At 33.7% G+C, this 20,541-nt stretch overlaps 2 protein-coding genes and 1 long non-coding RNA gene across 5 annotated transcripts in view; 1 reads left to right on the top strand and 2 right to left on the bottom strand.

Moving 5' to 3' along the window:
- Positions 1-1,166: 1,166 nt before the first annotated feature.
- Positions 1,167-6,123, bottom strand: LOC100748946 (proteasomal ubiquitin receptor ADRM1-A). 2 transcript variants are annotated; one of them, XM_003494461.4, is made up of 5 exons: positions 5,799-6,123; positions 5,545-5,661; positions 3,804-4,146; positions 3,570-3,736; positions 1,167-1,655 (listed from the first exon to the last, which is right to left on the bottom strand). In XM_003494461.4, exons 1-5 carry the CDS (start codon positions 5,997-5,999, stop codon positions 1,260-1,262), a joined length of 1,224 nt encoding a protein of 407 aa, XP_003494509.1. In that variant the 5' UTR covers positions 6,000-6,123; the 3' UTR covers positions 1,167-1,259. The 2 variants fall into 2 exon arrangements, with proteins under 2 accessions (XP_003494509.1, XP_012248663.1); XM_012393240.3 differs by having other exon boundaries at positions 1,167-1,487.
- Positions 6,124-8,586: 2,463 nt separating this feature from the next.
- LOC117152457 lies at positions 8,587-9,372 on the top strand. The gene is made up of 3 exons (XR_004462838.1): positions 8,587-8,642; positions 8,936-9,003; positions 9,188-9,372. It is a non-coding gene; the product is annotated as an uncharacterized LOC117152457 (long non-coding RNA).
- Positions 9,373-16,045: 6,673 nt separating this feature from the next.
- Positions 16,046-20,541, bottom strand: part of LOC100744831 (arrestin domain-containing protein 17-like) — a 6,119-nt gene continuing 1,623 nt past the window's right edge. The window contains exons 3-8 of one of the 2 annotated variants that reach the window (XM_012393062.3): positions 19,553-19,672; positions 19,264-19,478; positions 18,910-19,083; positions 18,181-18,354; positions 17,306-17,552; positions 16,046-16,737 (exon numbers count right to left, since the gene is read on the bottom strand). In XM_012393062.3, coding sequence (XP_012248485.1) covers positions 16,583-16,737; positions 17,306-17,552; positions 18,181-18,354; positions 18,910-19,083; positions 19,264-19,478; positions 19,553-19,672 — 1,085 coding nt within the window. In that variant the 3' untranslated portion in view covers positions 16,046-16,582. The remainder of the gene's footprint in view (positions 16,738-17,305; positions 17,553-18,180; positions 18,355-18,909; positions 19,084-19,263; positions 19,479-19,552; positions 19,673-20,541) is intronic. The other variant, XM_033324346.1, reaches the window with a different exon arrangement.

Here is a 20,541-nt window from a genome sequence, read left to right as displayed (position 1 = left end):
TATAATCCTTTATAAGAAAAATAATAAAAAAAGACCATTAAATTTTGTATAAGTTGGATAATTAAGAGACTATCAATAAAATATTTAATTTAATTATAATATCGTTAAAATGAATTTTATTTTAACCCAACATTATTATAAAATTGTACACATTAAAAATTATATAATTACGACTTTTGTGTAATTAGAAATACTTGTACTTTACCATTTCTTAAATTACAGCTATTTTTAAATAAAATATAGAGAAGTACTTTCAAATATATGATTTCTTGTTTTGAGCCGTTCCTGGATGATGTCATAATCGACAGACCAATGAGAAATTCTGTGAATTAACTATACAACTGTCTGGCAACATAGGTTATATGCGTTCTGCCAGTGTTTATGCTATAAGAGACAAACTTGTTAATATATAATATTAATAAGAGAGAACTATATTAAATACTCGAAGAACCGAGTAGAAATACTGAATTTACATAACAATTGTTTCTTGACACAAGTTGTGCAATTTTACGCAGAACATGATAGAATGACTATGTTTAATCTTCTATATCGATTATCCGTGTTGGCCAATAACGTGTTTGTGCGTCGTAAACAATGTTCTTCTATTGGTCAATTATATTCCCGCCATTAAATATTGAAGAATATGAAATTATATACAAATATGTACATAATTTGGAAATTTTATATTTTTTACTTTTACTTTATTTTAAGATGTTCATATTTATCCATAATTCGTTCAAAAACACTTAATTGAAAAACAATATATCGTTAATTAATTGCAAATATAAAAATAGTATTTTATTATAACCAATTAAATTTGGAAAGACAAGAATTATTTGCTAAAATTTGAATCTACAGGATGATTATATAAAGTAATATTAATAGATTATATAAAATTTTTTAAAGGCTAACAATTATATACATAAAAAGTATAACTACATGTATTAGTAATATGTATCAATAATATATCATTATATTAATAATATTAACTAAATACAATATGTTACAAAATCAAAAAATTCAATTTGGAGATCATTTTTAATTTTGATTTATTCATTGATGTTTTATTATACAAATTTTATTGGATTTGAAATTTAAAAAACTTGATATATTTACAATAAGAAGGAGAGATATATGTAAATATCATTATATTATAACAAAGTATATCATTCATTAAGGAATTATTTATTACACATAAACGATTATAATGTAATACACATTGTATATCTTCTAAATGAAAATATTGTTAAATTCTATTTTTAATCTAAATCCAATCCTTCATCATCATCACCTTTCTTATCAGGATTAGATGCTGGTGGAGCTTGTTTAGTATTTTTGTCCTCCTGTCCTTGCTGCGTTTGTTCTTGGCCACTCTTAGCTTCAGACTCGAGAGCAGTGACGAATTCTTCAATGTTTCCACTGGCTGCAGCATTGACAGCATCTGGACCCAAGCCAAATTGACGGATGACAGGTCCCGCCTGGCCTGACTGCAAAGCAGACCAGAACATTGATAGCGCCTGGGAGAACTGGGGAGACACTAGCGTGGTACACAGGTGATCCCCTGGTGGTAAGTGCGGGCTCATTGCACGCTCCAAGCTTTCCGTTGCAGAAATTGCCGCAGGGATGACATTGGTCAGCTCAGTTGCTACTCCCCTCTGCCGGACAATAAGCTGTGCTGTAGGTGGCCGAAAACAACAAATAATCCCAGAGAAACTTCCCCAACTACTCAACAGAGCGAGAGTCTCCGACAGCCAGGAAAAGTTCATGTGGAAAAGAATATTAAATAACGAAACAACCATGCCTCTGCCCTTTGATTTTATAGTAATAGTTTTATTGGCTCTATACTGCGTTTCAACTATTGGTGGTACCACTGATTCTATGAAATGATAAAAATTAATATGTTACACAGTTAAAATTAAAAATTCATAATATTTAATATATATTATTCGTTTGTTTATTATATCTTCTCTTTTGCATATCTTATAATAGTATTAAGCAAATTAATGCAAAGCATACAAATAATAAAATAAAAATATTAAATAGACAAAAACTGTGTACGCAATTAGTATACCACTTTCTATCTTTTAAGATTTATAAATAATATCAATATCAATAATTTAATTAGTACACTGAAAATTTCATAGTCATAATTTATAATAACAAAAGATTTATCAATGTTGAAAAAATAAATATTGGTTTGTACAAATTAAAAATTATCATATTTGTAATTATTTGACACATGTGTTAGTTCTGATAAATAAGTGTATAAAATATCCATTAATACCTGGCTTTGAAATTTAATAATTTATACCACGAAAAAATTTATATTAAATCAACCTTGTGATATCAAAAAATGACACAACAGAATATACGAAGAAGATATTGAAGAGCTGGTTAGAAAGGAAATAATTTCAAGTCATTAAACAATGAAATATCATTTCAAGTATGTTATCAAGAATACCATTCTGTTCCTGATAATGATAACAGCTGAAAGAAAAGATATAATTAATAAAAAAAGCAGATAATATATTACAGTGAACTACTGTTTAATAATTGTTGTGACTGAACAAAATGTAATTGCACAATATTGAAATATTTAATTATACAATATAAAATGCGAAATATATGTTTGATAAGATGTGTGATATATAATATCAATGCGCACGCGCGTTTGTTTGCGTGGAAGTTATCTAATCTACATGTATAAATGTAAAATAAAATAATGACACAAAAATCAAATATAAAGTTATTATAAAACCATACTCTACATATGGGAAATTTTTGTATTAAAAAAAGGAATGAAATTTTTTATATGATTAAAATTCATTCTAGCGACATGCAAAAGAAGATGGATACAAACATAAATATATATTATTTTATTCAGCAAATATTTCTGTAGAAAAAATTTGTATAGTCATATAGCATTTAATATTTTCATATCTCCCTTTTGTTGCCCTAGTATTTTGTATCTTTATTATATCTGTTTTTCTTCTATTTTTTATAACTGTTACCAATTAGAGTATCTCAATTTTCGTTAAAACGAAGAGTATAAAAAATAATAAAGATGAAAAATTATATATTTTGAGATTACTGCAAGTCTCACAGCAATATAATATAAAATTGACTACCTTTATAAATGCACATTTATTATTTTTATTATTTTTGAAAGAATATAAAGATTCTTTCTTGTTGTTGCTTTCTGCCCTATCGTGTTCTATTTTCCAATTCTAATTTATGTGTATTTCTTATGTATAAGATTATTCTAAAGTTGTGGTTTCAATGATTGTTGTCTTTCAGTTGACTGAACAAAATGCTATAATAAATAAAAAAGATATACAAGATATTCTACATAAGATATTATTGAGTGCCAATGTATATTGTTATACATCATTTAATTTAGATTATTATTATTTCTGGGTATAAATTGTTAGCTGTTAGAACCTAAACATTAGATAGATTTATATTAATATTTTGAAAATGAGGTAGTTTTACAATAATAATATTGTTGAAAAGCTGAAAATTTAGAAAAAATATATTATATAAAGCTATATATGGAGAAAAGATATTACCTGAACAACAGATTCTGTTCCTGTAGGTGTTGGAATCTCTGATAAAAAGTTTTGTAGATCACTAAGTTGAATTTTGTTATTTGTATTTGTTGTTGTTGTTGTCGTTGTTGTTGTTGTTGAAGCAGGTGTTGATGTACCTGATGTTCGTGATGATGATTTATTATCACCTAAGCAGAGATTTACGCGAATCACTTATACAAATTATATAATAAACTATACAATAAGTACGCTTACTATTAGGTTTAGGAGGATCATTAGCAGACGATGCTGAAGATATTATTTGCGTAGCAGGTCTTACAGTACTTGTAGTAACTCGAGTCGATGCAGTTGTTGTAGATGTTCTAGTACTTTGCACACCTTGAGGTCTATTCATTGTACCCAATAAACTACCTAAACCAATTTGGCCTACACCACCAAATAATTGCATTAACTGCTGTTGTGACATATTATTTAATAAATTCTGCAGATCTCCTTCTGGATTTGTACTACCACTTCTTTGTGATCCAGGAGTTGGTGGATTGTTAAGAACTTCATTAATTTTTCTACAATATTCTTCATCTTTGTCTGTTTTAAGATCCTGTATAAAAATGAGGCATGTAGCATTAACTACTTTTAAAATATCTTATCAATTTTTGTGGAATTACTATATCTTTTCCTAGACTACACAAAGTACGTATATATATTTTATATGATATACCTATATATTTTAGTTGCTTCATAATACATTCTACAATATTTTGTATAAAAATATTATTACATTCTTATTTATATTTGAAATCTATTTCTACCTCAGGAGGTAATGAGCGAAAGTTTAAGGTAAGAATATATAATTTTTAATCTAATTAATTACCGATTTAATAATTTTGGATGAGATGATTTTACATGTGTCATGCATATATTATTGTACATAACTTATTATATGTACATAGAGTGTTTTGTTTAACTGGAAATGGTAGTATATCTCACGAGAGATTAAAATTATCAAAAAAATGTTTTAACAATGTTTGGGTTGAAAAGGGACATCATATGGTGCAAATTACTTTTTTGCGGATTGTATAGTGGAGGAGATTTTAGGTACAACATAATTTTTTTTAATGGAATCATATATTTTTTAATATTCTAATCGATCCACCTTGGTGTTCCCTATAAAAAGGTGTTATCCTATATATGTCAAAAAATTATTAGTTTAGCAGACATTTTAAATGTAATTTGTCGTATGAAAGACAAGGAAAGACGCAAAACGGTTATCTTATGTTTACATTGTAACATGTGAAAAATAAAAACAACATAAACAAGAATATTGTCTTGTGTCTCTCCTTGTCTTTCATATGACAAATTAAATTTTAAATATCTACTAAGCAAATAGTTTTTTGACATAGATAGGTTAATATCTTTTTATAGAAAATTCTACAGTGAATTGATTAGTGTACTAACACATATATGGTCTCATTTAAAAAACCACAGAACCATTCTAATACTCAACCTGCAAAAAGATAATTGGTTATGCAACTTTCATTGAAACGTTTTTTTTGATAATTTTAATTCTTTGTGAGATATTCTATCGTATCCAGTATACAAAATACCCTGTATAATATAATACATGTTTAAAATGTATAAGTGATAAGAACATATATAACAATTATAGATAGGTCTCTTTTAATTGTAAATAAATATTAAGCTTCATATATACCATTAGAAAGGTATTAATGTAAAGCAATGAACACATAAAAATATTTTATATAAAAGTTTCATATATAACATGCAAAGTTTCTTAACAAGTTCCTTATTAACTAAAGAATTACCTAACAAGTAATTTATAAACATTGAAAAAATAATCATTTTGTCTTTGTTATTTTAAAAATCTACACCTTTTTTATTCCCTTCATAAATACTAACTTTACTAACTATAATATAATTCGCACAAAATATAAACAAATGTGTGAGATTTAATATTTAACATTAAAACCCATCTTACCTGAAGCCAAACAAAGAATTTTTTGTTCGATGATTTAAATCGCAAGAGGTATACTCTTCCAGTTTTACATTGGGGAACATGTTTAAATTCACAATCATCAGGAAAAATAATCAGGTCCTATAAATAAATAAAGAATATCAATAAGATGATTATAGAGAAATCTAAACAAAGTTTGAAAGAAGTATATCAATTTTACAAATAATAAATATTTTTGAATTGTAATGAATTTTAAAGATAATAAAAAATATCTTTACATCCTCAACATATCCTGACACACGATCTTTCCAACAAAAATGCATTAATGAATCATCAGATTGATAAACGTAAAGCTGTCCTTTTCGAATATCTGGATAAACCATCTTTCCCTTCATAGTCATTTTCCCCGCTTTAAATTCCACCAAATTTTTAGGGGTTCCGCGTGAAGCATTATTTCCAAATAAGGCTCCTCCTGACATAGTTGATATTTCGAACACCTTGTTTTGATAAATATATTAAAAACTCTACACGCGGTTAATTTACTTTTAACGGCGCGCTGATGACACTGCACTTTAAAATGGCGTGTTAGATTTCCTATCTTACATAGAATTCTCAAACATATGCGCCACTAGTGGCGAACTTGATAATTGTGTTTACATTCAGATTTTATCGACAGAGCATAAACAGTCAGATTATCTATATTTTTATATCACTAACATGGTACAGGATAATGGTACAGGATCATAGGCATATAAAAATAGATTGAACAAACGATATAGGAATAGAAAGAAAACGCTGCATAAAGACCCCTTGTGTCCTTGTCTAATAACGCATGCACATTCATATAATAAATATGCAAGTGTAACAACGATTAACGAGTGGCATTAGTGTACAATACTACGTATACAATGTCAGAGAGGAAATTTTCTCTTTAACAGTATACATGATATCAGAGAGTGGTAGAGAGTTTCCTCTCTGATGATACGTATCTGAGTTATCTTCGCCCTGGTGGTAGAAATAGGAACTAAAATTTAAAATTATACCATTTCGCGCGGCGTTATGTTGAAAGAAGGAAGCAGCTTCTAAGAGTTCGTTATAAAAGTGAAAAATTTAATATACCACATCAAGTTATTGCTTCAAAATGGTGAGAATATTAATTTGGTTCAGTTTATATTTATAATCTAATAAAATTTTGGCGATTTGTTGTTTTTGGATGCGAATAGACGATTATTAGTATTCAATCAAGGTCATACCCCTACATTGAGAAAGCATCGAGAACCAATATATTATTATTACCTATCGTAATCGATTATAATATCAATTATAATAGGTAATAATACATCGTAGTACTGCCATTTCGATTTCGTTTCAATAATTTATATCATTTAGTAATATTTTGTCTTGTACTATCTTCTTACATAATTAATGCTATGTGTTTAACAACGAATTGTAATATTTCATGTTTTGTTACAGATTTCTCATAAACTGCATTTCTTCATATTTTCTAGGAAGAACTTCAAAAGTCAAGCATGTAAGTATCTTTGCAATTGTATTCTTCACAGTTTGCATTCCATGATATTTGTTGTTATCAAAATATCAACCTCTATTACATTTAACATATTAACAATTATTAATATTCAAGTCTAATAAACAACAATCTTTAATTATCTTAAACAATTTGAATAATCAACATTATGTTTTTAAAAACGAATTATAATATTCTTTATTTTATGATAGATTTTTCTCAATCTCCATTTTTACCCTTTATGCTTGATGATAAACATAAAATTATGATGAAAGATAAAAGCTTTTCATTAAGAATATAATCTTATTCGTACTTGTTACTGAACATTGTCTTAAATATGTTTTCTATTCATCAATTTCATCAATTTGACTGTTTGAATACGCTAAATTTGCGCGCGCTTGTATATACAAAAATCGAACGCTCTTATTGGTGCAATATATTGTCAAAGTCAAATCAAGCGTGCCTATTGGTGGAGAATATTCTCAAATGTAATTGACCGTTATTCCTATTGACGTAATATTTGTCACGTTAAATGGAGCTTTGCTATTGGTGCGAAATATTCGAAAGTCGTAGTTTCGCGAAGAATCGTGGTCTGTCATTGTACTCTTGAATGCCGTGGAGCGAGAATTCGTCTTGTCGAGCATTACCCTGTTGTTATTAGTACTTTCATTTCAACTTCATCAGCATTTCTACACTTCTATCTGCTTCATTTAAATAGTATGTTCGTATTTAATCATTTATTAATTATAATCTTAGTAAAATTAAGAAATTTTCTTTTATTTTCATCGTTGACTGTGTACTTAACAAGTTACAATCATCGATAGCTCATATTATCGGTTTTTGAGGTAGAATTTGGATTCTATTATTACTTTATGTCACTATAATTGGTTTCATTATTGTAAATGATTGGTTTATTATACATTCATTTTTTGCTATATTTTTGATGATTAAAGTTATTGAAAATTCACATTACTGGTCTTTAAGGCAGACTTTGGATTTTATTATTGCTTTATCTTACTATAATTTGTTCAGATATTGTAATGTTATTGTAAATTATTGATTTTTTTTGTCATACATTTATTTGAAATTGTTGGTTTTCTTTTGTACAGATTATTTGTTGGTAACGTGAGTAAAAGAAAAGGGGTTCACATCACAGACGCCACGGCGATTAATAATCGATAATTCGAACTAATACAAAATGGACGACACAGACGATTAATAATCAATTCGTTGGTTTCCCATGTAGATTTGGTAATGATTGAGTTATCATAACAAAGCAGATTCAAGAATGTAAGTATCTCTGTATATTGCATTCTAATTTATTTGATTATTAGTATTTTGGTCGAACTATTATTAATTTCCATTGACATAAAATCTATAGTTATAATATTGAAATACACAAAAAATATATTTAACGTGCTTCAAAAATGATTAGATTATCATCATAAAATTAAAAATAAAGTGGTTAAAAATTATTATTTTAGCCTTCTTATTTTTATAGTTAGATTAGATTTCACATGTTTTGTTTCAGTTTTTCATAACTTCTACCTTTCCATGCGCTTCGGGAAGGATGCAGTGATACTTCAAAACTAAACGTGTAAGAATCTTTGCATATCGTATACCAATTAATTTTATACCTTGTATTCTGTTTTAATTATTCATAATGAAAAAACAAGTCTGATTTTAAACTTTAATGTCAGAGTTTCAATTGTACAGTAATTAGAGTTTACTAGCAATTTTACTTTTTTAGTATCATTAAGGTTCAACATTTTTATAGAATTCCACATTACATTATCTCAAATTTGTTGTCGAATCATTACTTAATTTTCAAAACAAATTATTCACGCATATATTATTCATATATGTATAATAAGTCATATTTTGTTAAAGGTTTATCATTCCTTCCTCTTCCTTCTGTTTCCTGAAAAGGATCTAATCTAACTTCAAAAGCCAAGAATGTAAGTAATTTTGTAATCTGTACTTTGTTTAATTCTATTCCTCGCTACTCGTGATTTGGATATAGTTATTAAAATTTTAATAGAAATTAATAGAGGATAATAGAGATCTCCCACTACTTCAAATTTTCCAACTAATTAACGTCATATTTAAGAGCAAATTATAATATTCTATGTATCGTTATAGTTCTTTCCATGATGGGACTGCTGCATGGCTTCTCTTTGATGACGGTCTTCACAGCATCGGTAGTCACCGACTATGATCCTCCCATCTTATTGTGAGTCGCATGCATTTTTGTTCCTCTGGTCACTCAATCATGTCGTAGGATGAAAGGTCCGAATCGACACGGGTGACTGGTTGTATTACGTAGATTTCTTAACGAGCATAGTGATCGCGGGTATTTGTTATACTCGTGAGTAATAACATTTTCTTTTCTGTGTCTTATTTATTAGTTCAGAATAGGTCTTCTTGCACATCGCGTTTTTTAATATTAGTGATGATGCATTGACACAATCATTGACACAAGTGTGGTATTAATATTGATAACTAGTTTATGTATGTACGAGTGAAAATGACAATTTGTATTCATTATACATATATATTTGCTTATAAAATCAGAGTGCTTGTATTCAATACAAAGATAAAATATCCATACAAGCATACGTATGTAATGGATAAATGATGCATATTAGAGTCTTTCTTGTTTCCTTTAAAGCTTTTCTCATTGGTTAAAATTTACACACTGGTTTCATTAATTTCATAGTATTATAGTTTGTAGTAGTACGATATTTGAACTAGCTTTTCCTTCATGTATGGATATTAGTTTTATTTTTGTTTTAAGAATTAGTGTTTCGGCCTACCATCGCGATTGTTTTAATTAGTTTTCTAGTTAGAGTTGCGTTGATGAATGATCGCGTTTTTTAAAGTAGCGTTGCGTTTATATTCAATGCCCAATATTCTTCCACTGGATCGTGGAAGCACGTTCCTGCTCCTCGACCATCAAATGCAGTTTCACCAGTAGCCTGTTACATAATGGCTACACTGGACCGTTATTAGTGTTGCGAACATATAAATCTGAGTGCATAGAGTAATAATTATTAGTGTTGCGTAAATAATTCACACGGAAATTTTCTGTTTTTTTTCTTTTCTTTCTTGTCAATAGCAAATTAATTAACATTGCAAAAGTAATAAAGCACTCGTCGCGATTTGTTTTGAGAAATTTCTGTTTCATAGCTATGTATAGTAAATTAGAGTTGCGAAACGAAATGGACATTCCATTCACGGTTGTTCGGTTACATGGAGTGGATACTTTGATGGCTCTTCTGGTTTGTAGCGCTAAGTCATATTATTTGTTAATAGCGAATATTATTTATTCACATTATATCATTTATTTATATAATCGCTGTTCTATAATAGACAGACAGAAGCATGTATGTATATATGTACTTAGCTGGTATTTACTGTCATTAGTTTAAAAAAATGAGATTATCCAACAGTTGGACACGAAGGGACAAAGGAAGGAAAGTGTGCGATGGCACACCACCGAGGCATCCATCACAATTTTCGGCGGAACATGGAGAAGTTATAAATCCTCTTCATCCGTGATGCGTGAGCTTCGAGTATGCAAAAGTTGACTTCATCGCCCATGTCGCTCAAGTTGATGCACTCTGGATATGATAAAGCTGACTCCTAATTCAGCCGGTAGGTAGCAAGGTAGAGATCGACAGCGGGGAAGGGTTGCAAAGAGAGAGGGGGAATGGAGAGAGAGAGAGAGAGAGAGGAGTAAATGGTCAGAACGGGGAGAGAGGGAAATAAGCCCCGTTAAGCCTATGAATGCTCGTCGAGCGCCGATAACAGAATTACTGCTGAGGGCTGTTTACACCGGGGCTAGTGCAGCCGCGTCGAGCGCAGCTAATTGTTTTAACCGCCCGTACTTAACTATGCGGCTCAATAAGTCCCGGATTTATGTAGCCACCTACGAGGGCCATGGTACAATGACTGTTTTAACGAAGAGACCAACGATAATACTCGACAATCACGCGAATAAAGATTACAAAATGTCCCAGATGTCCGAAGGTACGATAAATGAACATAGCGTGTGACAAATAATTCGACGATTCTTCGATTTAACGATTCGACGACTCGACGATTTAATAACTTGCAATTCCGAAGCGAGTGTCACTGAATCTTCGCGTTTCGAAGTCTGAATAGGTGAATTCGTGACGTTGATGAATATAACAGATGGAAGGAACGTTTACTAGGCGAGGAATAAATTTACAAAGGTAGTTGGTAACTTGAAATATCAAAATATCTTTTAAGTTGTCCAGGAAGCGGAAGTCTTACCAGCATTTAGCGTTCATTAGAGGGGCTTTAAAAGTAAAGATACCTTGAAGAGTAGAGCAAAGAGGCATCGATCTCACGGTTTTCTCAAAGCGGTGCTACGTCTGTAAGGGGATCGGGTAATTGAATAAGCGCGAACCAACCATAGAAACGTCTTCCTTTTTCAGGGTGGAAAGTGCGAGGGTAATAAGGTCAAAAGTGATTTACCTTGGTAATTCGTGCCGGTAAGACCTGTACAGACGTTTTAATCACGCGCCCGTAAACTCCGACTGGTTCCTTTCGTTGTGTAACGTTTTCATGCGTCTTTAGAGAATTATGCGCAAAAAGACGCTTTCAGGGGGCAAGGGAAGGATGGACAGGATTTAAATTCGCCGCTGAACAGACGGTTTTCCCGGGGGTAAATGAGAACGTGGGTCGCGGTACTTGGTCTTCGCGGAAACGTTTGTGATTCTCTGAGGGTCGACCATTGAAATTCAAAGGAAACCCATTCGGTGAGGGTGTACAAGTTTTCGCATCGCTCTTGGCTAGTATCACACGGCGAACCATCTTTCTTCTTATCTTTTTCCGGTCTTTCGACTTTCAACTCTAACCGTATCCAAGCCATATAATCGGAAAACTCTAGCGATCGTGAATTAATTCTAGTTAATACTGGATATCTCCGGATCGTAGGTAAACACAGCAGTTGCGTTGGATTTAAGTCGGGCGATGGTGATAAATAAATTCCATTGATGTTGCTTATCACGTAAAATACAGAATATTATAAGTTAAAGCGGCACAGTTTAAAATTAAGTAACTTGACTTAAACTGTTGCGGATAAACTAAGTACCATAGGTACTGTTGGAGAATTTGTTCGTTCGAGAATGTTTATTCAGTTGATAGTTTATTGGGAAATTATGCAGTAAGTTTAGTCAGGTGTAGGATCGATTGCAGACACTTGATAGGCTTATGACGTTCGATTGCTGGAATCTTTGAAGGAATTAGGACATGTTTGTCGTTGAATATAAGCGTGCAAAGTCATTAATTGTTGCTACAAGAACTTTATCAGTTTCATTCGTAAAGGTGGATACAGTAGAATCTCGATTAGCCGAGTTGAACCGTATCGGGACTTTTTCGGATAATCGAAAACCCTGATAATATGGAAATCGCATAATCGTATAATAAAATCATAGAGAACATTTTGATAATGTAACGTTGTACACGTATTTAGGTTTAATTAATTATTTAACCTGATGAAAGTTTGATTAAATGCTTTCACAGCATCTGACCATCCACACTTTGCTCTTCGCGTTAAAATGTCATAAAATAAACATGTAGAGAAATGAATGCGAAATAGTAATGTGAAATTCGACGTGGGATAGATCGTCGTCACGGTTATCCACGTGCAGTTTATTATAAGTTAACTAATGAAACGAAGGAAAAGTGAAGCATCGATTCGCTAGTGTGATGTATAGTATAGCTGCATCAAGGAGAATGTCATCGTCGTGAGTGTTTTCATTGGTAACTATCCGCCGTGTGTGTATACGTAACAAACTCTGATTGGAGCAAATCCACGTAAACTCGTCTCCTGCCAGGGGCGCTGCGGGAAATTCAGAGGAAACTTTATCGTTCGGTTGGCAAGTGCCAACATTGCACGCTACCTTGAAAGCCTTCATTGTATTGCAAACCCGATTTTCAGAGTCTACAGGCTCGAAGAAAAAAGTAAGCAGCCGGGTAGTGAGTGCATTGCCTGCTTACCTCATGAAGGATTACCCTTCAATTTTTCCAAAGAGCACAACCCTCGCGTTTTCGGTTCAATCGCCTCGTTACCTTTTGAAGGTTACTCGTACATTATTTTATTCTCATTGTAAATCTTCCATAAAATGGAAACCGAAACTTTTCAATAATTCTTCTATATTTTCGCATGGAAATTGAATTACTGTTCTATACATTTATAGCGTTTTACGAGAATTTCGTGCGAACAAAATTGGAAGCTTCGCTATATATTCGATGAATAAACCTTTGATCGACGAAGAATTACTAGACCTGGCAATGCTTTTATCTTTCATTTAGCTCTCGTTGTATTTTTTCGTCGATTTTCAGCAAACGCGGAACTACAGAGTCTGGTCTATCTATAATTTGGTTTCAGCGGTGAGACAAAGTCGAATTTTCTGAAAGAATTTTTCTAGTTAGACACGAGAAATTTCAAATGCTAGGCGAGCGGTAGCCCTTTGCGGAAGCTCGTTCTTGCGACAGCCGATGGTTGTAACACCGGGTTCTACAAAAGTAGTACGAACTTTTAATTAGGTGCACACTCTGACGCTGTGACTTGAACATAAGGGTACATCGAGGCGACCTGACCTCGCTAAAGATCGATTAGCCGCCGTACGACGAGCTTTCGTTTCTTCGTTTGCCTGAATAGGGCTGGAAGTGTAATGGCTGATTAGAAATTAATTTTCCAGACCGCCTTGCAATACTCCTTCTGATCGCAAAATTAATTATAACCAACGGACGTGAAATATAATAACTCCATCTTAATACGAGCTTCACGTATATTAATTATTTAATAATCGTTCGGAAATTACGATGAACAATTTCCTGAGGATATCTATAGATAGAGAAAACTAATTATCGTAAAATACACATATTATTACGATTTTTAAGCTGAAACATGCGGTTTCGTGAATTATTTCACGAGGACAGGTAACGGTAACGTGATTGCGAGTTAACCTCGGAAAAATTAAAAGGAAAGACCGAGCTGGTTTACAAGGAACTTCAATTTTCGTGAATTTCACGTCGCTTGGTCGATGTTACAAGCCAGGAACGTTTAATCACTACGAAATTAGGATAACCTCGTGCTGCAGTGTCGTGATTAAGCCGAACCTCCAGACTTGGCCACCTATGATGTGGTCTTTCAAAGTAGATATACACACCGTGGTGAAGGAAGATGCAACACAAACGAAGGAGAACAGAGAAAGACGAGGAGCATTTGCTAGACAGCGCGTCCGTAATCAAAGACCCACCATTGCCATATCGAAAGCTCACAAAGTTGGAGCTTCCCTGCCAATTTCGTCATCATCTGTTGCCAACCGCAAAATCAAGAAGCTGATAGGGTTATACACCCTGTCGAATCCGGCCTAGAGTACAGCAATTTCACGATATCCAGTTGCATGTAATGTATCTTGATAATATATGCAGTTCAACGTAGTTTGATGCAATTAGTGACAGATTTCTTTAGAAACTGTTTTCCACGGAACGACCCTTTTCAATTTTATATTAATAGTCAACCGTTGCTTAAAACGAACGTTTCTTGCCATCTTGAAACCATCTTGATCTCGAATCGTTTGAAATCTTGAAATGTTTTCCATTTTTAGAAAGAACAAACGTTTTCACGCGAGTGAAATATTTGGTTATGTCCGACACAATTTCACGCGTCTCTCTTGTTGATTTTTTCACAAATCTCTCCAGTGGAGTAAAAATTGTCACTATTTTTTAATAACAATGTAAATTCTAAAACGTCACTTTTAAATTGTTAATCTCTTTGCGATCATCGCCTTGTCTCCCATAGTATCTTCTCGTCCAAATATTTTCTATTCTGTCGCGTAAACGACAAAGTATCGATTAAATTACAAACTAACAAATTTTTCGCGATTTCGCGAAAGAAGGAAGCTCGAATAGAGAATATAGAGCAAAGAGAGGCGTAACAAAGAGTATTCGTAACCTTCGGTATTTGTCAAATTCGGTGGCAAGTTATAGTCGCAGCATCGAACGCGGCATTTTTATTTATTCCGTTGAATACGAGCTACGATCAGAGTAAATCCCACGGCACAACGAATAGATACGATTTTTCATTTGCGTTTTTTTTTTTCTCTACTCGTCGGGTCTTGTACACCGTTTATTCGCCACCTGTACCAACCGCCACTCTCTGTAATTGCATTTCCACGACGATCGATGCACGTTATTGTTGAATCACGCATTAACAACGTCATTAATTCAAGCGTGCGACGTGAACGAGACCGTTCGCCCGTACATACGTTGAGAAGATTACGAAACGGTAAGCTGGTACCGTTTAATGATTCGTATGAATGCCGCGCGATGCGTCAAATACATTTTTCGATTTTCAGCAATTTCTCACGCATTCGTCTCGGTTTATTTAAAGCACACGTATATTATTTTAATGAAAGGAAAAAGTATACAGGCGTGTATTTATTTGACGAGAGAAAAGAGCGAGAAAACTCGCAGCTTTTTCAATCGTATTAAAGCTGATAGAAGTTTTTAATGATGATTTTCAACGTATATAAGAATATCAGTAAATTTGCGTTTTATTATCTGTCGTTAGTCTTTCCGCATTTGCTAATATTGAAATTGATTCCACCGAGTATTTCGTTATTATGAATATTCATATTACCATTTATGGTTGATTTATATTTAAAGTACTCGATTAAATTTTCACTATTTAAAATACGCTTATTAATATCGTTGCACAATTAATGCGTAATTATCATTTCATATGTAGGATTCTTTTCGCTTATGCCACTCTTCGGAAACGCCACCTCCTCAACGCTTCTATCAACCCATTTAATTTAGAACGTTCGTGGAACAAACATGAGACAATTTTGAATGATCAAAAAATACATTATATGAAATTAATTCGTATTAATGCACTTGATGTTTTTCCATCGGGTGAGGGAAAGAACACGGGACGGGGAATTAATTTTTCAACGAAACTCATCGAGAACGTTTTCATTGAACATTAAAGCAATACGTGTTTAGTTGTTTCGCAAACTTCGTTTCGACGATATCCGATGTTGCACGGTCTGACAATTATTATACAATTACTTTGCTCGCAAGTTATCTCGCATGATTAAAGAATTTAATTAGCTGCACAGGTTGGTCCCAACGGATTTTCATATCTCACTCGATGTTTCTAATGATGCTTTTTTTTTTTACTATTTTTCCCTTCTTTTCTTTCGTATATAGGAAATAAAAAGTCAAAGGCAAGAATCGAAGGCAATCGGTCGATCGATAAAGCGCGAAATTGGACGTAAAATTCACGCGTACACTTTCGTACACGCCTCGGTTAAAATGTATACAATTTCTGGAAAGAACAATTATTTTTTACTTTCAACGATGCATCACAATTTTCTTCTTCTTCTTCAGCGATCCGTTGCGGACACCGCTAACAAACGACGAATCCTTGAACGAATAATTAAGCAAGCTTCTCCCTCTTCCTCTCTTTTTCTAGTTACGAAGTCAAGCACTTATCTAACGGTCCTTCTTCTGCGATGATTCGAACGTGTACACGCGATACATAGGCGAGTATGGCTTGACCTCTCCGTCGCTGTCACCATCGTCTCCCGTGGGATCGTCCCTGTCCGGTTTCGAGGATCGATATATTTGACTTTTCTCGTACAGCGGCACTGTTGGAAGAAACATACAGTTTAGTTTTGCTAGTCCCGCTAGAACTACTTGGTAAATAAATGGATAGAGAAACTTGGCAATGAGTTGGTTTCAGTGGATAATGGATGAGGTTGCGATGCAACTAAGTGTTTGTCGAATAGAATTTTCTATTGTAATTCTCGATTGCAAATATTCTCTTTAGATCGTAACGAAGATAGAAGAGATTTCTTCTCGGTTCGTTCTATTCTTTCCGAATTCTACTTTTACGGAATTATCGAGAATTCTTTCTTCAAAAATTGACGACATGGTGATTAGGACTGTTCGTTCATTTTTATCACGATCGAGATTTCAAAATGTCACCGATTATTTAAAATACAAGAATCAGTGGCTCGACGTGCGACAACAGGTTTGGCCGGAATTTCAGTGAAACTTTTAATTGCGAAAGACAAGGTGGCTACCGTGGTTTCCAACTGACCAGAGATATTTACACTCTTGAGCAGGAGAATAATGTAAACCAACTGGTAGTTTCCACAAATACCGGTAATTAACATGTAGCAGCCGTATATTGTGTAACGGGGCAGTACGTACAAGACAAACTTGGTTTCGCAGTTTCCTCTCTCTCGATGTTTTTCAACGACGGCGTGTCGTTGGCGTATTCTTCCGTAGCCATGGCGCACGGGGGATGAAATGAAAAAGCTTCCGTCACGTCGGCTGTTTTTTGTGGGATTTCGTAATTTTGAAGTGGCACAGTGCCGACTACTATATTTGTTCGCAGTTTCAAGTTCTTCTGAAACATTCTGTAGTACCACTCGCTCACGTCTACGCAGGCCTCGACCTTTCGGATAAAGAGCGTAAAGAAAAAGTAGTATGTACTTGGTTTGCACGTACCATTGGCAAACACGTATCGAAGCTACGTTTTTAACGATCTGATTAATTTTAATGAGAATTCTTTTATCGTGTCCAGTGACCGAAGAGAATCTTGTATTTGTGAAAGTTAACGACGAATTGAAAACCTTGCTGCGTCGAATTTTTATATTTTAAGAGAAACTTTGGTAAAAAATTGAAAAGAGAAATAAACCGCGTTATGAGAACGATTCTATTATACTTTCCTCGTACTCGAACAACTTTTTCACGATAAAAAAATTTGAACAACTTGAAAGAAGAATAGCAGGATTAACAATGAAACATAGAAGATAGTAAAATGTAGGCTATTATAAGACTTTTACTATTATCGAATTAAATCATGATCGACTATTTATTTGGTTTCTAGAAACAACGATTACCTAATGACACGACGAATTGGTTTACGAATTGTAGGAATGAACACTACGTATAGTTTCTCTGATGATACAAAATACCAAGATAAATTTGTATGGAAATTAGGTTCTTTCAGTAGTTGTAATCTTAGCTCATTTTGATTTTACGGTCGAATGCAGACAGTACTAAATTTAAGACAGTCTCACTTTAAGCGTGTATAGAACGTCGATGATGTTGCAGTGGATCATCCCGGTGGGTGGTACTGCAGGAACGTCAAACGTGACATCGTACGTATCGGAGTCTTTATTAACGGGCTGTTCTACTTCTACTACGATTTCTTTGTGCTTACGCGACTTTTCCGTCGAACGATAAGACACCACCTAAGAAAATATGTATCATTTAAAACAACTGATGGGAGAATAAAAATGTAATAAAAGAAACACATCTCGAGCATGACCCACATACTTTTACCGCGATACGCTGCGTGAAAAGGTGCTGCTTTCAAATAAAATTCGACGAAAAAACTTTTTCACAGTGCAATTGGTATTAGTCTAAAATAAAGCTATTAACTACGATATTTACTACAAAAATAAGGAAATAACTTGCAGCATGCCATAAAAAGAGGAGATGCATTTAAGAGGATATTCTACTGTTCTTGTAACACGTACTCTTATACGGTTTCTTTGGCATTTTTCTCCTCTGGCAGTTTCTCCTTATAAAAAACTCATAGCATCTCATCTTTATTCATGTCTTGGTAACATTTACAAATTTGTTTAGAGGAAAAGAGAAAATTGAAATTGATGTTGGTAATTTTGAAGACAGTGCTTTGCATACATACTTTTAAAGCTGTATTCTTCGAAGGAATATAAAGAGATGTTAAAGAACTACGGTAGAATATCCCCCAACTACGTTACAGTTATACAGAAAGAATATACTTTTTTAAAAACGACTCTGATTTTCGTAACGACGACGGTAGTGGGATTCGTCACGACGATCTCAATCGGTATAGTCTGGCCAGGCACGTAACCACGAACTGGAACAGTCATGGACATGCTGATCGGTTCCGTTTGGCCAATATACATCTTGGATTGTTTGATACTTATTGGCAACTGAAACGATCGTTCGTATCGTTGAAACTTTTAAACGGCGTCGGTCTTAGGCTGAACGTTCTCTGGCATTAACGAAGCGCAAGAGCGAATCGTTAATTCGAAAACGCACTGTCTGGTTGCGCCTGAGAAACGAAATCACATCGCAAAAGCAATATCGTTGGCTGTTAGATTTCTACTCACGGGAGCGAGAGGATCGCGATTAAGGTCAAGAATGGGTGCCACCGTGAATGGAATAATATTGGTGGAAAACCGATAAATGGTCGTTACGTCCAACAATGCCCTAATCGAGTACCGTACTCGTCCGTATCGGCCCTCGAAGCTGCACGGCAAGTTCTCTGGCAGCGTTAGGCTGAACGGGTAGACGCCTCCAGTTATCATAGTCTTTTCTTTGCCATCTACTCGTGACGAGAATCTGTTAATCCAACATCCTGGTACTCGTGTTCCAATCACTACCATCTCGTGTACTTACCGCCAGCGAGATACGTCTCCACGTGAAGATAATTCTCGAACGCCGAGAACTTACGTCGAATTCCAGCCGATCGATCGGTAAAATACACCTGAGCTTCTCCCTTGCATTTAAGTCTAATTCCTGTGTGCGGGAAGGATCAACTTACAACGATACTATGGCAAGAAGTTCATCGTTAAATGTACTGTGCTATTTTGGTTGGCGCATATGAAACGTTGTCTCTTTAATCCTCTAAATATTGCAATCGATAAGAAACGAAATGAAAATTTTCTGAAGCGCTTAACGTTTAATATACGTGTCTTGTAATAAATTTCTTCTCCTTTCTCTACTTCTTCTTCTTCTTCATTATGGAGTAATTAACGACAGGACAAAATGGATTAAATTCAAATTTCGGAGAAACGATATTTCATATGCAAATTAACTAAAATCCTTGTTGAAAGATAATAATGGAAGCTACTAATTATAATACATGTATTTTAATATAACGAGAAGGCAAATACTTTCCAATACAAATTCTATGGTTACCAGATACGTTTCTCTATTTGCTACGTATTCCTAGATTCGAGTAAGAAGTTATTTAAATACTCGTTAAACGTAATGAAGCAACAGCTAGAATTAGCAAAAATTGAAAAGGCAGAGAACGTGCAAGAAATATGTTCGTATTTTACTAGGAACAGTGTATTAGACATGGCTTAACGATCTCTTCAGTACAAGAAAAGTCAGTCGTGAACGTACGAGAGATTCTTCCTGCGTTCTATCTATCCACTCTACGAGCGTTCCTGCAATACCAGAATCACGTGGTAACATCGTCTTGGTGACGTATACAGAGCGGTAGTAAAGTCTTTTAGGTCACCCGTTATGCAACACGATCGATGACACATTTGGCACACGTTCGACTCGAACAGAGAAGAAATTTTTGTGATTGCGAAGCGACAACAAAGGTAAATATCGCGAAAATAAATACGAAGTTAGTCGTGGCTCGTTACAACGAG

The sequence above is a fragment of the Bombus impatiens genome, unplaced genomic scaffold, assembly GCF_000188095.3.
Source record: "Bombus impatiens unplaced genomic scaffold, BIMP_2.2 scf_2222, whole genome shotgun sequence".
Taxonomy (NCBI): domain Eukaryota; kingdom Metazoa; phylum Arthropoda; class Insecta; order Hymenoptera; family Apidae; genus Bombus; species Bombus impatiens.
Note: the sequence above shows the minus strand (reverse complement) of the source record. Positions and strands in the feature narration are given on the sequence as shown.